This window comes from Cibotium barometz, chromosome 12, assembly GCF_041138505.1.
Source record: "Cibotium barometz isolate CiBa-2024 chromosome 12, ASM4113850v1, whole genome shotgun sequence".
NCBI classification, from domain to species: Eukaryota; Viridiplantae; Streptophyta; class Polypodiopsida; order Cyatheales; family Cibotiaceae; genus Cibotium; species Cibotium barometz.
In genome coordinates, this window is record NC_141057.1 from 29,165,986 (window position 1) to 29,189,045 (window position 23,060).

General features: G+C 34.2%; 1 protein-coding gene across 2 annotated transcripts; it reads right to left on the reverse strand.

Moving 5' to 3' along the window:
• Positions 1–1,886: 1,886 nt before the first annotated feature.
• Positions 1,887–8,222, reverse strand: LOC147633262 (beta-glucosidase 12-like). Of its 2 annotated transcripts, none has more exons than XM_086806291.1 (13): positions 8,062–8,222; positions 7,751–7,817; positions 7,603–7,661; positions 6,544–6,619; positions 6,201–6,272; positions 5,888–5,975; positions 5,506–5,758; positions 5,067–5,179; positions 4,656–4,876; positions 2,907–2,938; positions 2,559–2,664; positions 2,337–2,445; positions 1,887–2,224 (listed from the first exon to the last, which is right to left on the reverse strand). In XM_086806291.1, the coding sequence occupies exons 1-13, from the start codon at positions 8,212–8,214 to the stop codon at positions 2,050–2,052; spliced, it is 1,524 nt and encodes a 507-aa protein (XP_086662417.1). In that variant the 5' UTR covers positions 8,215–8,222; the 3' UTR covers positions 1,887–2,049. The 2 variants fall into 2 exon arrangements, with proteins under 2 accessions (XP_086662417.1, XP_086662418.1); XM_086806292.1 differs by having other exon boundaries at positions 2,078–2,219.
• Positions 8,223–23,060: the final 14,838 nt, after the last annotated feature.

Sequence of the window (23,060 nt, forward strand, 5' to 3'; positions counted from 1 at the left end):
AAAAATCAATAGAATCAAGATTATCTTAAATATTAAATCACATGAAGTATTTTTTAAATCTTCTCTCAAGAAATGTAATTGACTAGATAATATTCCATTCATATTTCCTTAGGAAGCACTTCAGTGTATTGATTATGATCTTGAGGGCGTGCCTTCATGGAATGTCATATCTTCTGACAAATCATAGAACGAGTTTCATAGAGGAGGGGGGGTTTCTAAAAGGAATAATCTCCATGTATGGAATTACTGTAGGAAAACAAATAGGCCTATGTCATTGCATGCTAAGACTTTATTAGTGAAATTTGATTAAGGAAGAAATACAATCATTTATTATTAGTTGGAATACTATGCTAGTCAAATTGAAAACATGGAGATACTTCCTTAGATTTATAGAACTTAGGTAGCTCTTGTTGATCATCACCGTTGTATAATTTTTCTTGTACAAGAGGGCCCTATGTAGTTTAATGCATTACAAGTCACTATTTTGGAATACCAAACTTTATAAACTTGCTAAGTCAGGTATAGAAGTTCCATATCGCTACACAAAATGCAACTCTTAACAAGATTTATGTTCAAGGTGTATTCTTGTGTAATATGGTGGTTGCAACTTTTGGTCAGAATGTGGAAAATGGACATTTACTGTTTAGGAACGACAAACATTTTTTGTCAACATTCGATAGTGTACAAAATAATTTTGGATGTGATTGATCCATCAAAGTTAAAATAATAAAATCAAGAGCAAAGTTGGGCCTTAATAAGGTATAAGGAGTGCCTAGTTTTTAACAGGAGGGGATCTATCTCCCTAAGAGAGCACCTAAAATTTGAGGAGGGTATCTAGCTTTTAAGAGAAGGGAATCTAAATTTTAAGAGGACGGGATCTAAATTTTAAGAGCAGGGGATCTTTGTCTCTAAGATGGCATTTAGAATTTGAGACTGAACACATACAAATAGCTATTATAGTAGGGGCCTTAATAAGGTATAAGGAGTGCCTAGTTTTTAATAGGAGGGGATCTATCTCCCTAAGAGCACCTAAAATTTGAGGAGGGTATCTAACTTTTAAGAGGAGGGAATCTAAATTTTAAGAGGACGGGATGTAAATTTTTTTGAGGAGGGGATCTTTGTCTCTAAGATGGCATTTAGAATTTGAGGAGGGGATCTTTGTCTCTAAGATGGCATTTAGAATTTGAGACTCAACACATACAAATAGCTCTTATAGTAGGTTATTGGAGAAATGACAACATCTTCATGAGATAAAATAAAGTGGTCGTCAAACAAGATGGGCATAGAAACTAATAGGTTGTGCTCTGGGGCACAATATAGAAGTAGTTGTATGGTTGCTTTGTCTAGATGTAGCAAATTGTGTTTATATTGATGTATGGAAATTGAGGGATAATTCCTTGCCTTGATATGCTATTTTTATGTTATTGCTTGACCAGACAATTGGTTGATATTTTCTTCATATATGTATTGATGTATGTATAGTTCATTGCCTAGATGATGTACTATTGTTTTTTTATGTTGTTTTTGTTAGACTAATGGTTAATCTCTTCTTGAAAAATCTTATTGTTGATGCATCTACTTTCTACATATTATTTTTCAGTATTGTTTTCATTTACATATGTGCATATTTTTTTGAGTTATCTAAAGGTATATTGAGTCATTCTTTATTCTAATGATTTGCTTTGATTTTGGTGATGCATGCTATATTTCTAATGTGCTAGTGCTTTTATCTATTGGTGTGTTTTCATGAAACCTATTTGTTGTAAGTGTGCACATTATGTCTATGAAACATATCTATTGTATGTGTACACATTTTTATCTATGAAACCATGTGTGGAGAGGTGTAATAGAGCAGCAAAAATAAATTTTTATACTGTTATATGACTTCAACAATCACCAAGAATTTTCTATTATATTTACACACATGACTAATATATGACCTATACAATCACCATGAGAGAGAGATGAGAGATCATTCCCTCATCTTAAAGCTAAGTCCAACTTTAAATACCCTTTAGAATCTCAAGTACTTAATAAGATACATCACCGTCATACATCTTTGTTATTTAATAGCTTTTTAAACCACCCAGCTGATTCTTTTGGATACCTTTGAAGGGTGGTGTAATCTACAAAATGTAGACCAAATCGAATAGAATACCCAAATGTCCATTCAAAATCATCGAGAAGAGACCATGCAAAGAAGCCTCTCACATCAACTCCTTCCCTAAGGCAATAAATAGAAAATCTTGATAAACTTTGTTTTTTTTTTAAAACTATAAGAATAAACCTTGATAATTTATTTTAAAGATAACTTTTTAAAATTATGTATAACTTACTTTATAGCCAATTCAAGGTATGAGAGATGATCATTGTAGAAGTTTATTCTTGTAGGGTCTTTTAATGCTTCATTTAGAGGTAAAGATGCATTATTCTTTTCATCCACACCTATGACCCCACCACACACACACACACGAACACACAAACATAGAAAGAAAATATTATAAAATATAAGAAGAATTAAATATCTCAAATAGACCAAGAACAAATTACCAGCATACCATTTTCTGTTATAAATATTGGAGGTATCATGTTGTAGGTTCTCTTAATGTACTTCAAAAGATCATGAATCCCTTTTGGATAAATATACAACCAGTCTGATGCAGCCTGCAACAATAAGTGAAAGTCTTATCACTTTACAAAGCATTATTGACTCACAAGCTAACTTTTTAAATAGTTCTTACAAGTTAACATTTTTAAGCAGTTCTTATTACAAGCTAACATTTTCAAATAGTTCTTACAAGAATTGTTGAGTTTCAAAAGCTTGGCATTTCTAAATTCTTACAAGCTAACAATTTTTAATTCATGGATAAATTTTATTTTAAAAACTATTTCTAATAAATAAATACCTGTTGCCCAATCAAAACTCCATTGCGTTCACCTATTCAATGTTTAAAAGACAATTATAAGAAAAAATGAGAATGCCAACTCAAACATGAAACTTTGATAGTCTCTATACTCTAAAATTTTAAGAGTCACTCTAAGAAACCACTTAAGAGGAAGAAGACAATGCCAAATCAAACATGAATCTTTTATAGTTTCTTGACTCTACAATTTTAGTACCTAAGAAACCCCTTAATATAATCACAGAAGAGAATGCCAACTCAAACATGAAAATTTATAATGTTTTTACTCAACAATTTTAGGAGAAACTAAGAAAACCCAATATGAGCAAGAAATCAAGTGGTATCAATTGGATCTTTCTCCTTTTCTTATGCTCGTTACTCTATTATTTTAGGAGTACATGAGAAATTACTAATTGCTTATGACATGGAGAAGAAATAGCAAAGCAAGCATAATTTTTTGTAAATTATAACCTTGGAAGAACACATTAATTTTTTAATTTAGACTAAAGGTTAATAAATTCCATTGTAGTGTTTAAGATATTTAGCATAAAGACAATCCGAAGTCGTATGATAAAGATATTAACCTTCATACATAAAGTTATTTTAAAGATATTCTCTCAACCTAAGAAACCTTTTAATAAAATCATCATAAAGATATTAACCTTGATCATAAATTATTTTGAAAATATTTTCTTAACCTAAGACATCTTAAAAAATTGAGGTTGAAATTCACCCATAAATTTATTATTATTCAACCTCATAGTGTGGTTTATTGATTAATAGGTTCCATGTGCACTAAAACCAAATCCATGTGCCTTATGTTAATATTGAAGTATCTATTCTGCAACCTGAGCCCCCGTACTGTATGATGATCTCAACTTTTCAACTCCAAGATAAAGTTATCTCATGTATTTGGAATAATAAACTATATTCCACAATAAAAACCCTTGTAGAAAAGAATAAACATATTTTTGTCTATGTCCCCAATAAAACGTGAAACTTTGTAAGGTTTCAGTAAAACCAAAAATAAAAAGGTAAGGTCTGATTGGAAAATGTTGAAAAAACATTTTCTCAAATGTCCACCCTCATATTGTCACTATGGGAGATGGATGTGCTCTAATTTAAAAGGCCCCCTATATGAGGAGTAGCTATTGTAGTACAAAACCCAAGAACCACATAGTAACTCCCAGTTTGGACACTCGTTGGTGGCTAAATGTGGCCAACTAGTAAGGAAATGGCTTATGTTATTGCACTTTGCCAAGTAGAATGCATGATTTGTGTGGGCTATGTGACTGCATTTATGAGTGCAGGACATAAAAAAAAAAAGGACACACTATTCTCGAGTTGTAGGGCCTAGTGCTAAGTCCCTTATGAGACCTTGTTAAAGTCTAATATTGTCCCTATTGGATGATATTGCTGGAATTGTAGTATGAGGTTATAAGTTAAGCTATAAATTTAGAAGTTATATATATGTATGAGGTTATAAGTTAAGCTATAAATTTCATCCATTTATATATGTATAAATGGATGAAATTAAAAACACACAGCCACTTTGGAAACCAATTAACTACAAAAAAACTTTAAAGATTAAAGTTATAAATTTAGAAGTTATATATGTATAAATGGAGGACATTAAAAACACACAACCACTTTGGAGACCACTTAACTTACTTAATACAAAACAACTTTAAGATCTAAAGGAATTCAAATAGCTTTGATGAGTATTTGAAGAAAAAGTCTTGAAGTGCTCACCTGTTGTGTTTGTCATACTGTCTTGATAAAAACTAGTCTCATTGGCATTGGGGTAAGAATTAACACTACTGATATAGTATGAGGTGTAATAGTTAAGACCAACAAAATCCAATGAGTTATGAAGCTTTTGCTTTTGTTGTGTTGTGAAAGTTGGTAGGCGATCACCCACAAGTTCACGCATAACAGTGGGATAATATCCATATAATAATGGACTTATATACCTTGAAATGAAAACATAATAAATTACACTCACAATTGCAAATTCCTAAAATTAAAATAAATCGAGAATATCATGTACCATCAAATTGTAAATGATACCTTGAAATTATTTCTAAGAACAAGAGTAACACATACCATCCATTAAAGGTAACTTAGTTATATAAAAAAAACAAGATAAAAAGTAACACATACCATCCGAATGTAAAATCGAGTAATCTACTGACAGCTTTCACATCTTCACTGTTGCTATAGGGGATGTACCAACTGGCAGCTAGTGTGATGCCAATTTTTCCATTTTGTTGTATCTATTACAATGATTTTGACAAAAAGAGTTATTTTATATTTATAAAACATGAGGACCACATATAATTGTTATGCAAAAACTATTTCTCACTCTTGTTCAAACAAACTATCTATTTGCATGCACACACACACATGTGTGTGTGTGTTTGTGTGTGTGTGTGTGTGTGTGTGTGTGGGGTTGTGTGCGCATGCATGTGTGTGTTTTTATGTGCATGTACATGGATGCTTGTTATATAAGAATAGATATAAGGACTATCTTTATTCACAGATTTGAAAGTCTAACTTCAAGAAATCAAAGAGAAACTATGCAAGGTTAGAGGATACTAACTTGAAACTTTTTTCGATATATATCAACTACGGTTGAATGGGCTAACAATACATTATGAGCCACAATATATGGTTCAGTCGCTGAATTCCCTTGTGTACAATTTCCAACCCAAGTTGAGCACCTTTGTGGAGGAAAAATTCCACTATTATAGCCATTCAAAATAAAGGTAGTGGGCTCATTGAAGGTTATCCAGTGCTTGACACGATCCCCAAAGTTTTGAAAGCATGTCTCCGCATAGTTTGCAAAATCCTCCCTAAAAGTTTTATACGATGAATCATCTCATTTAGCAATATGAAACTTAGTCTCCTTAAATTTTTAAAAATGAAAATTTATGTGAAAGGAGAAAAAGTTCTAGCATATACTAGAATGAGAGATATCTTACACAATCTTTGGTCTAAGCCACCCCCCATAAGCATCCTGAAGTTTTTGTGGCAAATCCCAATGGTATAAAGTCACATAAGGTTGAATACCTAATCAAGGTTAAAAGGTTGGTTGATAATTTTTTTTCAACACAAAATCAATCAAATCATATTACCTAATTGTAATAACCTTAAAAATGTTTGTTAGTTTTTAGAATACCTAATCAATTTTAGAAGGTTGGTTTGTATTTTTTTATTAATGCAAAATCAATCAAATCCTATTACCTAGTTGATAACCTTGTTAGTTTTTAGAAAACCTTGGGATGCATACACTACCTTTCGCAAGAAGACCATTGATAAGATTGTTATAGTATGCTATTCCAACCTCATTGACTTGACCATTTCCCTCTGTAGGCACACATGAAAACTTACATTTAATAAGATTTCAATTCCATTTATTTTTGGACTTGATTCAGATGTAGGGCGTTAAACAAAGAAGCCTCCTAAGGAGTAGACAAAATGTATACATTAAGAGGTCCTTAAGGAAAGGTAATGAATTCAAGAGGAAGTTTTAATGGGACAAAAGTTCTTGTTTAAGCTAAAGAAATTCGAAAGAAAAAATGTATACGAACAAATGTATAACAATTACATTAATTCTAACATAAATCATTGTGAATACCTGGATATAAGCGTGGCCATGATATAGAGAAGCGATAAGCATCCATTCCCATTGCAGACATGAGTAATATATCCTCCTATGAACATGGCATGGCATGACCACACATTAAAATAAAAGAGATTAATTAACATGCTTAACTAAAGCATATTGTACTTTAGAGTGCTTTAATCTCATTAATATTAGAGTATAAAAGCCAAAAGATGTTTGTTTAAGTTAAGAGTGTTGCTTGTAAGTGCAAAATGCTAATATGAACACTTTAGATCCTTGTAGAAGAAGTAATTAGTCCTACAAAGGTAAGTTTTTATAAAACAATGTTTTGTTAACAATGCAAAAGTGAGATTTTAGCTTAAAGCTAATCAAGGCTCGAGGTGATAAGAGGGTATAAAAGTTAGAGAAAGAGGGTATAAAAGTAAGGGAAAGAGGGTACAAAAGTAGGGAAAGTGGGTACAAAAGTTAGGGAAAGAGGGTATAAAAGTTAGGGAAAGAGGGTACAAAAGTTAGTCAAGATTTAAGGTGATAAGGGGGTATAAAAGTTAGGGAAATGAATCATGTCTTGAACCCATGTCTCTCTAGCTTTCATGTGGCATGGGCCATGGACGAGCAAGCTCCACCTTATCTAGCAAGAAGAATGCATCCATTTGCATTAAAGCATACACGTGCACACGCATGCATCCGAGGATAACTTTATTTAATAAATACACAATTGTTTGAGGATAACTTTATGAATAAATACATTGTTGCTTGTGTATGTGTGCATGTGCATACATGCACACATAGAGAATCAATAATAGTGTATAAATGCACACATAGACAAATAACTATACATGCACACATAGACAAACAATAATAGTGTATGTGTACATAAAGTTGTCCTTCAATGCACACACGACAAACAATAATAGTGTATGTGTACATAAAGTTGTCCTTCAATGGAAGTAGAAGTAGGGGGATGAGGTAAAGGGAGGATCTCCATTATTTTTTGAGAAGTAAATTAAAGAAATTTTTTAAAAAACGTGTAATAGTAGAATTAAGCTCTCGTCAGTTTAGAAAATGGGACACCTTGTAGCGGTGATATTCATCGTCGGCGACATTCCCGTTGGCGTTGCCGAGTACGTTTCCTGCTCAGGCTCATCATACACATGCCGATTAGGTTTCTAAATCATACTCTGACAAAGCATTTACAGGGCTTTAATCGTCACAGACCAACCTTCCACCCGTGAAAATGTGTCCCATATGCTAGGCCCTCGTCCACCTTCGTTTGCTGCGCCTTCATACTGCAGCGGAATAAAAAGGGAGACGCTTCTCAATGCTAATTAATAAGAGATCTTTGTAATCTCGGCAATTCATTGTTTGTTGCTATTTCTACGCAACCATCGCCAATCTCACGGGAATTAACTCGCAACTAACCTCATTAAGCTGGATTTCATAATGCTTTTTAATGATCCCAACCCGCTAGTGCATTTGTTACTTTAAATACAAATTAGAAATTGAAAACAATGATATAAATGAGAATCGAACCTGATATGCAGAAGATCCAGTGCCAAAAACAAAGCCTTCGGGAAAGTCTGCTCTGCTCAATTGCTGATCGTTAGCAGATGCAAAGGCGATGCTTGTAACCAGAGCAATAATATAACAAATGATGGACGTTAGATTGTAAAACTTGGAAGCCATATTGTCGAAATGAATGCGTGCGTCTATAGGCAAGAAAGACAATGGGCACGCATTTAAATAGAGCGTAGAAGGTAGATTCGGCAGTAGATTTCAAAGGATTTAATATTAAAGTCCACATGCAAAACTTTCAACGTTGGTCTTGATCACGGTGCCGTATAAACTATTTTCGCATCATCTTCTTGTCGTTGAAAAGCTTAAATTCTCCCTCTTTTTTTCTTATTGGGTATGAACTAACCGACGTGGATTTGGCCCTATGAGTGATGACTTATGGCTAATTTTTTTCTAAAAATTCACGCTTCTTATGTTATGAAAGATCAACTCGGATGATGGAGCAAAAGACGAAGTCATCCCTGCTTTATTGACTTTTTTTTGCCTTATGGTTGAAAAGAAAGGGGAGATATCTGCACATGGCCTTTTTAGTATGGAAGGTCTTGCACAAGTATTTGTATTTATGATTACTAAGGTTTCCTTAGTGTTTTTAAACCTTTGAAACCAGGTGTCTCTTGCGTAGATTAAAAATATATAACTTTACCACGTGAGTTGAAATGAAGGGGTTTCTTAATTAAAAATTTTAAGGTAAATTTACATAAATACATTTACAGAAAGGGTTTTAAAAATTAATTTTGAAAAAAACTCATAAGTCCATTAAAAAAAAAGGGTCATTTTATTCAATGGTAAGGGATTTTTTAAATACCCTTTGAACGCACGTGATGATACAGAGGGTTTCTTAGTAGTGCACCCCCTAAGCTGTGTGCTCTCAATATTGAGCCAATACTTTTCGACATATTCCAAAATCAAACTCAACCCTTTGATTGAGATAAAATCAAGCTCAATTTTTTGATTGATTTTCACAAAAATGAAGTGTTTGCTAGAGTTGACTCTTCCCAATAATGTAACCTCTTCACAAAAATGCTAGGGTTGAAAAGAAAGCGGAGATGCACATGGCCTTTTCAATATGGAACGTTTTGCACAAGTATTTGTATTTATGCTTACTAAGGTTACCTTACTCTTTTTGAACCTTTGAAACTAGGTGTCTCTTGCGTAGATTAAAAATATATAACTATATCATGTGAGTTCAAATGAAGGGGTTTCTTAATTCAAAATTTTAAGGTAAACTTACATAAATACATTTACAGAAAGGGTTTTAAAAATCAATTTTGAAAAAAAAACCCATAAGTCCGTAAAGAAAAAAGGAGTCATTTTATTCATAAAAAAATCAATGGGGTAAGGGGTTTTTTAAATACCCTTTGAACGCACGTAATACATAGGGTTTCTTAGTAGTGCACCCCCTAAGCCGTGTGCTCAATATGGAGCCAATACTTTTTGACATATTCCAAAATCAAACTCAATCCTTTGACTAAGATAAAATGAAACTCAAATTTTTGATTGATTTTCACAAAAATGAAGTGTTTGCTAGAGTTGACTCTTCCCAATAATGTAACCTCTTCAAAATTGTTTGAATGAACCCATATATTATTTAAGGGCATCTTATGTATTAAATTATGTACACCTAATATCATATGGTGAACTCTTATCTTAGCAAGTTTCAAAGTCTTAATTGAACCATGCTTGTAATGTCACTAGCTCTTTTTATTATAGTTACTTTGTAGGAGATGCCTATCTTATGCATATCCATCCTTTTATCTTCAAATTTGTCACATCTTCTTTAGTGATCATATCTCAAGTCATCTTAAGCATTTGCTAGTGTTCTTATTATTGAGGTTTAGATCTTGGTTAGAAATGTGAGTAGATATGCATCATATTCATCGCGTCTCCTTGTGTCCTACATTTTATAGCTAGTCATAGCTCATAAAGTCCCAATCTCAAGGTAAATTCAGGCATGAATTAGCCTCATGGTTGCAATTAAACATCACATTCAAGATGCAAACAGACAAGTGCACAAGGCAAGAAAAAAGTGATTTTCTAGCTCTTTCTTTTTTGCTAAGCTCTATACTCCTTTTATGTCAACCATTTGAGGGAGATTTTCAAGTATGTCACTATTCAAGTCCTTTAAGAATCCAAGCTTTCTCATTTTTCTTATCAAGAATGAGTTTTTATCACAATTCCTCGATTTTTCAAAATAGTCAACAATATAGTATATTCTATCTATAGAAGTAGAAATATAACATTTTTCAATCATTCAAATAAATGAGACCGACATTTCTCATCTTACATTTTATAATAGTTTTTATTACAACTCTATCATTACAATCAAGCCTATATGATGTTATGTAGAAGTATCATTATAATGCTCTCTGCCCTCTTTCAAATCAATGGGATACACATTATTAAACCATTACAACTCTATCATTATAATTAAGCATATATGATGTTATGTAGAAGTAGCATTACAATGCTCTGTGCTCTTTCAAATCAATGGGATACACATTATTAAACCAACATTTCATAATATAGCTTTGTCATGTATATAAATAATTGATGATATATACCACCATCTAAGTTCCTTAAATCTTTTTATTTCATAATACAAGTACACAACAATAACTTTCTATTGTTGTTTTTTCATATGTCATGGATATGACAGTATAAATACTTTTAAAAACTATTAATTATTACATTATATCATGTTCAATGGTAAACTATGTCAAATACAAATGGTCTCAATAAAATAGTTATAAAGATTCTCTAAATAATAATGAGATAAATTTCATACTATATACATATTCCAAGACTTGAGTTTCATGCATTTTATGAGGTATGAGGGCATGCCACTAGTGGTTTCATAACATTATACCTATATTCAAATGGTTGTTTTCTGAAGCATACTTCTTACACTTTAAATTCGTATGAATCATGTGGTGATTCAGTTTGAATAACCATGGGTATTTCCTTTTCATTGATTGAAAATGTTTATTTTCTTCTATGTGTGTATGCTTTTTGGATATTTCGCTGCTGTCAATGCCTTTTTTCTTATAGGGAGAAAAATAATTATTGTACTACTTTTATAAATGTCAACCACATATGATCTCTTGTAACACCCACATATAATAGTTAAAGGACCTCTCCTATAAACACCCCCTTCTTTATGTGTTATGTGCATAGGGTACTAGAAAGGTGGACAAACATAGGTGAAATATGATGTGTTCGAAAGGGGAGGTTGTGAATGTTTAACTATGACATAGATATTTCATATAAATATTAGTTGGTGGTTTATCATCTTAGAACTTCTTACCTTTGGGTGTCTCACATCTTGAAATATTATGTGGAGGAAATGAGGACCTCTTAGATTCTAAAATTTACATGAACATTTATTGTGGCATATCAATTTGCATAACTCTAAATGTAGCTCTTTTTTATTGTCAATGTTTACCTTCTTGGATGCATATAGTCTTCTTTTATATTTCTATATAAATGCGATTTTCAATTATCCATAATTCTTGGATTAGTTTTATAGTATTACAACCAAATAACTCTTGTAAACACCTAATTGTAAGGCATCAAAATTTCAAGTGAGATCAATATGAACAAATATGCTATTATTGAGTAATATTATAGTTCTAAAAGAGTTGTGGAGCCATGGATGGTGCTATATGGTGAACTTGGTTCTATATTAAAATGATTCATGCATTCAATAAAATCTAGTTTGATAATATATTTCATTAGATCTATCTTAAACAGGTAAGGCAGTTCTCAATATCTTATCACATACTGATGGATACAAGTATAGAATATATAAAAAGAAGCCTTATTGCATCCCTTAATTCCATTGAGTACCATGTAACATCTCATTTGTATTTGAAATGTTGGCTCTTACTACCCCATCTTATCTAGCCTTATTCTACTACTACCTAACCATATGTGAAGATCTCCATCATGAATTGCCCCTCCCCTATGGCTCTCTCTCTCTCTCTCTCTCTCTCTCTCTCTCTCTCTCTCTCTCTATCTATCTATCTATCTATCTATCTATCTATCTATCTTGATTCCTTTCATCTTCTCTATGAACACCATCAGTCGAAAAAAACACGGACTCAAAGAGGGACCTCTATCTATCTTCATTCCTTTCATCTTTTCTATCAACACCATCATTAGGAAAAAATACAGACTCAAAAAGGGGCCCTGTAAGGGCATTCTCTATCTTCCACGAATCAAGAAAAAGTGCAAAAAGAACTTTAAAGTATTAGCTCTCTCTCTCTCTCTTCTTTTAGGATCTAAAAGATCACGTTCTGGCTATATTATAATAGATTCACCTATTTTCTTATTCTGATAATATCTTTGTCTAATATTGGGACCAGATTTTGAAGATAACAAAAAATGTTTTTTAATTTGAACTTAAAATGTGCAGTTTGTTGATGTGACTCTCTTGAATAACCTCCTAGCTTTTTCCTTTAAAATTTCATCAAATTTGACGAATTTAAGCTCTTTTTACATTTCAATTACGAAATTTCCTTTATCTACATGTAGACTTCATATTTTTGAAATTTTTTTTACCCACACCTAGATTAGGGCTTAAAGAGCATGTCTGTACATTTTCCCCAATTTCTATTTAGTTTACAAGTCTTTTTTTACTTTGAGACTTAGTTTATATGTTTTGAGTTAACCATTATGTTTTTTAGGTTCTTTTTTGTAGGGCTATGAGGGATTAGGGTATTGTTTCGAGTTTCCCTCCTTTGTAGAGGAGAAATTTGAATCTCTGTGTAAGGCCTTCAAATTGTGTAGCTTGCCTCTATTTTTTAGAACATCTCTTCCTTTCCCTCCATTCCCACATTTATGGCACTGATCTTCTCAAGCACATGAGACCATTAGAAAACATGATGTAGAGATCAAGATTGATGATGAAGGGTGTGTTGATTTTTTGGTTCCATTTGGTTGGAACCAAAAACTCAGCTTTCCCTTCATTGAGCTTTCTGTTCAGAGATATCCATTGTGCTACGACTTCAAAGGAAAGCTATGGAGGTTTGGTCTTTTTTATGTTTTGATATCTTCTTATGGTTTTGTAATATAGTTTTCTGTTCAATTAATGTTTAATGTAAAGGTACAATATTTAAGTTTAATATTATACTTTACTAACATGATTCAATGTTATGTAAATTGTTATATTAAGTTTCTTAAAATGTTTTATAGTTAAGCTTGATGTTATGCTTTAATTGCTGTGCTTGATATTATGATTTAATATTTGCTACTGTTATGGTTTCCTATGTTAAGTTAACTTTTAATATGTTATATTTATCTGGTTTGCTATTTAAGAATTAATCATATTTTTTTATTAAGATTCAATGGTTAAATTTTTGTATTATAAGTTTTTTGGTTGATTTTCTGTATATTTTCAATATAGGATGTAGGAAGGAAAAAGAAAAGAGATATACACTTTCAATTAAATCTTGAGTATGCACCTTTACATAAGAGGACAAAAGCAAATATAGTGCACCAAACAGTGATGCAAAGAGATTTAGGTAAAAAACATGTTGATCTTTGGGTAGAGGGATCAATATATCCACTTGATCCTCTTACTCAGCCTCCTCAATTTTCAAGATTAACATCTTTCATTAAGTATGTATGTGAGTGTCATATTGGTTTGCTACGATACATAAAAAGACTTGTCAACCAAGTATATAGTATTTATACATCTACTCAACACCTATTAAAGAACAAGGAAGCAAGGATTGTGCAGCTCTCAAATGCGTTGATTGATAAGGAAAATGTGTGTAATAATTTGCAGGATGAAGTGCATGTTGTTCAAATAGAAAATGCTTAGTTGTCTATTGATGTGCAAAGTTTAGAATAAAGGAATGGGAAGATACAAACTATGCTAGAGAAGTTGACTCCATTAGGGCTAGGTGAGCATGCGAAACAACTAAAATGAATGGATAAATTGGTCATTAGAGGTGGTCAATGGAGGCATCGAATCAGAGCATGCAAGAACATTGGACAAATGTTTACCAATCCAGATGATGAAGTTGATATGGCATCTTGAAAGATGATTTTGGTGAGTACTTAGTAGAATGGCATCTTGTAAGAGGTCTAAAAACTTTGAAGTTCATGTTTGGTGTGTCAGATGGTTCCAATACAAAATTACCTTGTTTGTATTGTATGCCATCAAGCAAAAAATACAATAATAGAAATCAACATTGGAGTGAAGAGACATCCATAGATGGTGTCCCAAGCCATGACCATCTTGTTTGTCTCATTGACAGAATAATGGTACAATAGATCCAAAGTCGGGTCTTATTCTTAACATTCCCTTGACCAGAGTCCATTTTTGTAATTTGCATGCCATGGTGAGAATTATTTAGAAATTGGTGTTTCAATATGTGTCTTTTGCTTACAAGATATAACCTGCTTCACCTGCTCAAGCCGCATGTAGTAAAGTAGAAGAAGTTTTATCAAAGATTGGATTACATCGAGGCTAAGTAAAAATCAAGAAGGATGAGAAAAAATCTGGAGAAAATGTAACCCATGTTTTGGTGGAGCAAAGGAAAGAAAATTTCTTTCTGCACCAAAGAATGAAAGCGACAAAGTGTTAGTGAGACAACTAGAGAAGTATGATGTATAGAAGAAGTTACATATGGCTATTCCTAATCAGAGTGATGAAGGAGTGATGTAGTTAGCAAAGGATAAAGTGTGTAATTGCATTCAACAAATTGGAACCTTTGATACAAAAGATGACCTTCACATCGGATGATGTAGAAGAAATTATATCAGTTGTTATTACATTTTATGATTCAGTGGTGGTAGAAGCTTGGACTTCAAGTAGCATCACACGTTACATGATAAGAGTCATTCTAAATCTAGTATTTTAAATGTATACATTTTTTTCAGTTTTTTTGAGTATGCATATGATGATTAGAAATGCAACATATCTTGAAGGTGCATGGTCCATACTTTGCTAATGAGGGAAGTTTAGCAATATGGTCGACACAAGGCATGGAGAGATCACATTGGCAAGCCCGATGTGGATTTCAAAAGGTGATGGCTCATGGAGGTGGAATACATGATGCTTATCCCATGAGACAGTTACTTGAATGATGGTATAGGAGGGTAAAGATAAGGTATGAGGAGAAGATGTTAAACTCCATACCTAATGATTCAGAAGCAGCCTATAGAGAGAGACATCTAATAAAAAAAGCATGCTATGAGAACTTAGCAGTGAGAGAACACCATGCAAACTGATTGAGGTCTTAGGAAAGGATTGGTAGTCAATGGAAATGTATAGAACAATCTAATGATGGTAGTCTTTAGTAAATGCATAATTTTGTTGGTGCAATGACGATTGAATAATGCTAATGTTAGTAGTCCTATTAAATTGTGAGAGTAATCCTTTATTTTTTAAATATTATTATGTGTGTGTGTGTACACATACATATTTTTATTTGTGTGTGTGTACACATACATATATGTGTGTATATATATATATTCACACACACACACACACATATATTGTCCTTAGTATCTCATATCAAAGTTGTGAATATAAACTGTGAAAGATAAAGTCATCTCACTTCACTTCACTTCACTCCACTTCACTCTCAAGTAGTATGGCACGCACAAAGAAGTCTTCTCATAAAACCCGAGTTAAAGTATGAACACACCTGCCTCCTAATCCTAAACGATGAAACTGATAGTGAACGTACACTATTTGACAATGGTTTTGCTACTCCACCACCATCAGGTTCTACAAATGCAAGAGCTCGTCCAACTCCAGCTCCAGCTTCAGATCTAATGGGTCCTCTATGGCCACCTCATAGAAAGCAAAGATGGAGACCAGGCAATGTTGCCCTCCGAGAGATAAGGAAGTATCAAAAGGCAGCAGACTTGCTTATACCAAAGGCCCCTTTCGCAAGTATGGTTAGGAAAGTGATGCAAGATCTTCAAAAGACATCTACAAGGAGGTGCTATGCACAATATTACAATAGCTCCGTTGATTGCTAGTCAGCACAAGCATTGAGGGCAATTCAAATATCAGCTGAACATTATCTGGTTGATTTATTGCATGATGGACAGTTTACAGCTATCCATTCCAAGTGTATCACCGTCAAAGATAAGGATTTATAGTTGGTTCATAGGATCCGCAACAATAGTGATGCCTTCAATCTTAACCCTGACATGATTTGAAGACCTTTAGGTGCTAGGAGATATTTTAGTGTGAGGAACATTATGCACACTAAATCCAGCTTCGTACTACTTTCCTAGTTGTGGCACTAGTTTGTCCCTCAAACCTTGTATCTAGATTTCAACTAAGTACTTTGCTCTATGAAATTTGTACCTTGTACTTTAATTATGGCAATTTTAACTTTTCTAAAGGACATGATTTTTGTGTGATAGTAATTTATTTTTGTATTGAGCCTATGAAGCAATTTGGATAACACTTAAGTGCAATTAAGTTATGTATAGTACAGATAACATTTCAATGCAAATATCGATATTATTGTCAACATTTCATCATGGTATTGGTTTTTTTTTTGAAAATTTAACACACGATTTTTTTTTTATAGCTATTAAAACATGACACACATGACTAGTGTAATATATTTATGCAAAACTCACACTTCTATAGCCAAAAGTTTATCTAGCCCTCGGAACAGGCATCAAAATATGCCGATAGGCCAACTTTGTCAGAATGCTACGAAATTTGATGTGTGCATAGATCTGGGCTTGAGAGACACCCAAACAAATTGGGTCTGCTGATCTGAGGCCTGCTAGGCCCCCAGCCTGAAGGCCTGGATTTGCAAATCCATGCCTCCAAATGCCAGCCTTCCACTAGAGGCCTTGCATACCTCAAATCAGCCCCAAAAGTTTTTTGGATGTCCCTCAGGCCCAGATCTATGCACACATACAGTTTCATTCAATTCAAAAAACTTTAAAATTTTTGGGGTAAATTCAAAAATTTAATAAAATCACTTTTGATTTTCTAAAAATTACTATATTAACAAAAGTTTCCCTCATTTTGTTCATTTCTTGTTTATCTTCTTTTTTATTCATGGCTCCCACAAAGAAAACCCTACGTAGGGTGTGGCTCGCCAAAGAGAGAAGGCCTATGCCATCACCACAAGACTCCGACACAGAAGTCAGAACCTCCTCTCATGAGGCCTAGACAAATCCTTTAAATCTCACCCAAGTCCCACACGAGCCCAAGGATGAGCCCCGACCACCCCAGTCCCCACCTCAACCTCAGCCCCACCCATAGCCTCAGCCTCCACCCTCAGCCCCTATCCCCATCCCTAGCCCTAGCCCCAGCCCCAGCCTCAACGTCAACCTCAGCCCCACCTACAACCCCAGCCTCAATCTCAGCCCCAGCCTCAACTTCAACCTCAGCCCCATCCCCGACCGGCAGCTAAGACACCGCAAACGGAGATAGAGGCCAAGTACTATGGCCTTGCGGGAAATCAGGCACTATCAAAAGACAATACACAACTTAATGCATAAAGCTTATGCATAAGGCTTATGCATAAAGCTATGCATGAGGCCTTAAGCATAAAGCTTATGCATGAGGCCTTATGCATAAAGTATGCATGAGCATTATTCATAAAGCATTATGCATAAAGCTTATGCATAAATCTAAAAAACAAATCCCTAGCACCCAAGGCTGCAATAATAATAGAGGAAAGAGAAGAAAGATATGAAAACACTTACCTCTTTTTTGTGATGTTGAAAGAGAGGATTAAAGGACCTACAAAACCAACAAAAGGTTGAGGAAAAGATTAGTACTGCATACATACAAAAGCTTATGAAAGCTATGCTGCTATATGCAAGCCTTAATCCTTATGCAAGCTATGCTAAAGCTTATGCATAAAGCATGCATGAGGCCTTATACATAAAGCTTTAAGCATATGCTTTATGCATGAGGCCTTATGCATAATAAAGCTTTAAGCATAATGCTTTATGCATGAGGCCTTATGCATAAAGCATTATGCATAAGGCTCATGCATAAAGCACTAGGCATGAGGCCTTAAGCATAAAACTATGCATGAGGCCTTATCCATAAAGCATGCATGAGACCTTATGCATAAAGCCTATGCATAAAGCTATGTATGAGGCCTTATATATGAAGCCTATGCATGAGACTTATGAATAAAGCATTATGCATAAAGCATGCATGAGCATTATGCATAAAGCTTATGCGCAAACCTACAAAACAAATCCCCAGCACCCAAGGGTGCAATAATAATAGAGGAAAGAGAGGAAAGACAAAAAAGCACTTACCTCTTCTTCATGATGTTGAAAGAGAGTATTAGAGGACCTACAAAACCAACAAAAGGGTGAGGAAAGGATAAGTAATGCATACATACAAAAGCTTATGCAAGCTATACTACTATGTAAGCCTTATGCAAACTACGCCACTATGCAAGCTATGCTAAAGCTTATGCATAAAGCATGCATGAGGCCTTATGCATAAAGATTTAAGCATAATGCTTTATGCATGAGGCCTTATGCATAATAAAGATTTAAGCATAATGCTTTATGCATGAGGCCTTATGCATAAAGCATTATGCATGAGGCCTTATGCATAAAACATTATGCATAAGGTTTATGCATAAAACACTATGCATAAGGCCTTAAGCATAAAGCATGCATGAGGCCTTATGCATAAAGCTATGCATGAGGCTAATGCATGAGCATTATGAATAAAGCATGCATAAAGCTTATGCACAAGCCTACAAAATGAATCCCCAGCACCCAAGGGTGCAATAATAATAGAGGAAAGAGAGGAAAGATAGAAAAGCACTTACCTCTTTTTCGTGATGTTGAAAGAGAGGATTAGAGGACCTACAAAACCAAAAAAAGGGTGAGGAAAGGATTAGTAATGCATACATACAAAAGCTTATGCAAGCCTTATGCAAACTATGCCTCTATGCTAAAGCTTATGTATAAAGCATGCATGAGGCCTTATACATAAAGCCTATGCATAAAGCCTATGCATAAAGCTATGCATGAGGCCTTATGCATAAATCTATGCATAAAACTTATGCATAAAGCACTATGCAAGCCACGCTAGCCTAAAACTAAACTGTACCCCAGCACTATGCATTAAGCATACATGCATAGAGCTTAATGCATACATAGATTAAGCTCCATGCATGCATAAAGCTCTATGCATAGAGCTTAATGCATGCATAGAGGTCTATGCATAGAGCTTAATCTATGCATAGATCTCTATGCATTATGAATGCATGCATAGATCTTAATCTATGCATTAAGCTCTACAAATAGAGCTTAATGCATAGATTAAGCTCTATGATTAGAGCTTTATTCATAGATTAAGCTCTATGCATAAAGGACCTACAAAACAAAACCCCTCTTTTTGGTAGATAAAAATAGAGGAAAGAGAAGATAAAAAGATAGGAAAGATAGGAAAGCACTTACCTCTTTTTGGTGATGTTGAAAGAGAAGATTAGAAGACCTACAAAACCAACAAAAGGGTGAGGAAAGGATTAGTAATGCATACATAAAAAACCCCTAAGAACCTAATGCATACATACAAAATCAAAAAGATTAAGCTCTATGCATGCATTAAGCTTAATACATGCATAGAGCTTAATCTATGCATTAAGCTCTATGAATAGAGCTTAATGCATAGATTAAGCTCTATGAATAGAGGACCTACAAAATAAAACTCCTCTTTGTGGTGGTAGATAAAAATAGAGGAAAGAGAGAATAAAAAGATAGGAAAGATAAGAAAGCACTTACCTCTTTTTGGTGATGTTGAAAGAGAAAATTAGGAGACCTACAAACTCAACAAAAGGGTGAGGAAAGGATTAGTAATGCATACATACAAAAGTCCTAATAACCTAATGTATACATACAAAATCGAAAAGAGAGGAAAGAGAGAAAAGTATTTACCTCTTTTTGGTGAAGTTGAAAGAGAGGATTATAAGACCTACAAAACAAAACAAAAATTTGAGAAAATAATTAGTAATACAAAATCCTAAAAGTGTGAATAGCATGGATATACAAGGAGGTTTAAGCCTTATGCATAAGGAGGTTTACGTATAAGCCTCTTATGCATAAGCCTCTTAGGCTTATGCATAAAAAACAAAGAGCAAGAGAGAGAGAGAGAGAGAGAGAGAGAGAGAGAGAGAGAGAAGAGAATACCATTCAAAAATTTTAAACATAAGAAGCTTATGCATGAGAGAGAGAGAGAGAAAGAGAGAGTGAAGAGAATACCAATCAAAAACCCTAATTCTAAACATACCATTCAAAAACCATGAATATATAAAGAGGTGGGAGAGACAAGTGGGATAGAGATTACCTTGTCAAGAATCGTCCTTGGGAGGAGACTTGAGAGGAGACTTTGTGAGGAGAGGACAAAGGGTGAGGGGTGCAGCCATTATGAGAGGAAGAGGTACAGCAGAGCGAGCAGAGGGGAAGCGAAAATAGTTGTGGCGTCGACGCAGGATTATTCAAAGTTTTCTTCAATAGAGCGCATCTATACTGGCATCTATATGCGTGTCTATAAGCGCGTCTGATATAGACGCGCTTATATACGTTCTTATATACGTGCATAAAGACATGAGTATAGATGCACATATATCCATGCATATAGTTGCGCATATAGCTACGTAAATAGCCGCGTAAACTATGCTAGATCACAAATTCACCCATGGCCCCTCTCTCACTTCCATCTCTCTCTAGTTTGCGCGGCTATGTTCTCATTCTCTTGTAGTGCAAGCTATGTCTACGCTTTTCCTTTATATCCTAGGCAAACAAGTTTTCCATGAAAGCTTTCTTGTGAGTATTTTCTTTCTCTTTCTTCTCTTTTAAGTTTTTTCTTCTTCTTTTTCCCTTCTTATTGAAGCTTTACCATAACGAGTATTTTCCCTTCCTCTTTTTCCCTAATTAAGAGCTCTCCATATTAAAGCTTCATATGGTAAGAGATCTTGTTTTTTCTTAATACATTTTTTCCTAACTTGGTTTAATTTTGTAGGTTTTCAACACATACAAGCCTCACAAGAGATCTCTTTCTTGTATGTTTCTTCTTTCATGCTTTTATATGTTTATAGGGTTTGTAAGTTTTAGGACTTTTAAGATTAGGTTTGTTAGTAATACTTTTTTTAAAAATTTGGTTTGATTTTTTAGGTTTTCAACACATACAAGCTTGACAAGGTAAGAGATCTCTTTCTTGTATGTTTCTTATCTTATGCTTTTACATGTTATAGGGTTTGTAAGTTTAGGGTTTTAAGATTAGGATTTAATGTTATTTTTTCCATGCTCTATGGATAGCCTTTAGAGAGCTATGCTTCTCTCAAGAGATGGCCATATGCCTTAGCCTCATGCATGAGACCTATGCATTAGCTGGATATGCATAAGCCTCATGCATGCCGATAGCTTCTAGTTCATGCCAGTATCTTCCAATGCATGCATGTAGCTTCTAATGCATGCATGTAGCTTCTAATGCATGTGGTAGCTACCTAGGCATGCGTGTCGCTTCCAATGCATGCCGGCTTGTAGCCTCGAATGCATGCTGGCTCGTAGCTTCGAATGCATGCCGGTAGCCTCCACCAATGTATGTCGATAGCTACCTAGGCATGATGGTAGCTTCCAATGCCTATCGATAGCTACCTAGGCATGCCGGTAGCTATAGCCAGATTCTTGCATTACCGATATGCATAAGCCTTAGGCATTGGAGTATGGATAAGAGTTTTAAGTATTTGCTTGGATAGATGGCAAATAACCTACGTTGTGATGTTACACGTGATGGAGGAGTAGATATCTCAACAATATTTGTAAGTATATATTAGCCTCAAACTGTATCTTATCTTTTAATTAAAGAAGGTTATCTTAAATTACAACGTAATTATAATTTTCATTTATTTATATGTCTATGGCTTGAAGCAGTGGACTACCCGCCACACAAGAAGAATATGATTTTGCATTACAACAAGGTTTGGAAGCTCTATTTAAAAGTGTGCAAGACGAAGCTCTATTTAAAAGTGTGCAAGACGAAGGATATATATTGTTATTACTAGAGGACATTCTTGGCAAGCATGGCAAGTAAGTACATTCCAAACCCTAAACCTCTTTATTTTTGCAAAACTGATTTTCACTTATGTTAGTTTTATTGTGTTTTAGGATCATGTTACTAGAAATGGTGGTGCAAATGTCTAAGCAAGAAGCAATAGAAATGTGAGAGGTGAAGGGGGTGGAGCTGCCAAGGAACAATAATAATCGCAATGCATGAGATGTAGACCCCCTCAATGTAGCCCCTAGCTCCGTAGATTTTCATTACACTTTATCTTGTATATGAGCTTTCTGGAATCATACACTTATGTAATTATTCCAAGTTTTGTAATTGAATTTTGACATTCCTAAAAACATGAATTGTAATTGTCCTCTTTTTTGCATTTGTCAAGTTTTACATTACACTTGTCCATGACGATGAGTAGGACATGAAGTTGTGTTAGTTTTATTGTGTCTACATTAGAAAAAAAAAGAGTTGAGGCAGACTGGAGAGTCTTGTGCAGACTCCCCAGTCTACCCTAGCTTTTTTTAGCTATGTAGTAAATTCACTACTCAGCAGCACAAATAGCACTAATATTTTGTTACTATTTTTGCTGCTAAGCAATGAACCCATTGTAACAAAAATAGCAGTTTTTAGCAGCAAAATGGGCCCGATAGCTCCGTACCCTTCTAGTTATAAAAGTGCTGCTATTTTCGCTGCTAAACCCTTATTTTGTTATAGTGCATCTAATGTTTCTCCCACCCTTATCCTTTGTGGCCTCCAAAGTATCCTCTTCTTTTAGGATTGGTGTGTGCACTCGTGATCTCATCAAAACTATGACCCCTCCATGCATGCTATCTCCCATGGAATAGCTATGAGAGGCTTTCTATGCTAGCCAATATGAAAAAAAAATGTACTCCCTTAAGTCTTTATTTCTTAGTAGTTATGGCTC

Bases quoted from the DNA above. Each gene is read 5' to 3' on its own strand.
- LOC147633262 (XM_086806291.1), bottom strand. From the start codon at position 8,214: ATGGCTTCCAAGTTTTACAATCTAACGTCCATCATTTGTTATATTATT. The intron at 7,818-8,061 runs GTTCGATTCTCA...ATTCCGCTGCAG, and splicing joins CTGGATCTTCTGCATATCAG to TATGAAGGCGCAGCAAACGA. The intron at 2,225-2,336 runs GTAAGTTATACA...TTATTGCCTTAG, and splicing joins TACCTTGAATTGGCTATAAA to GGAAGGAGTTGATGTGAGAG.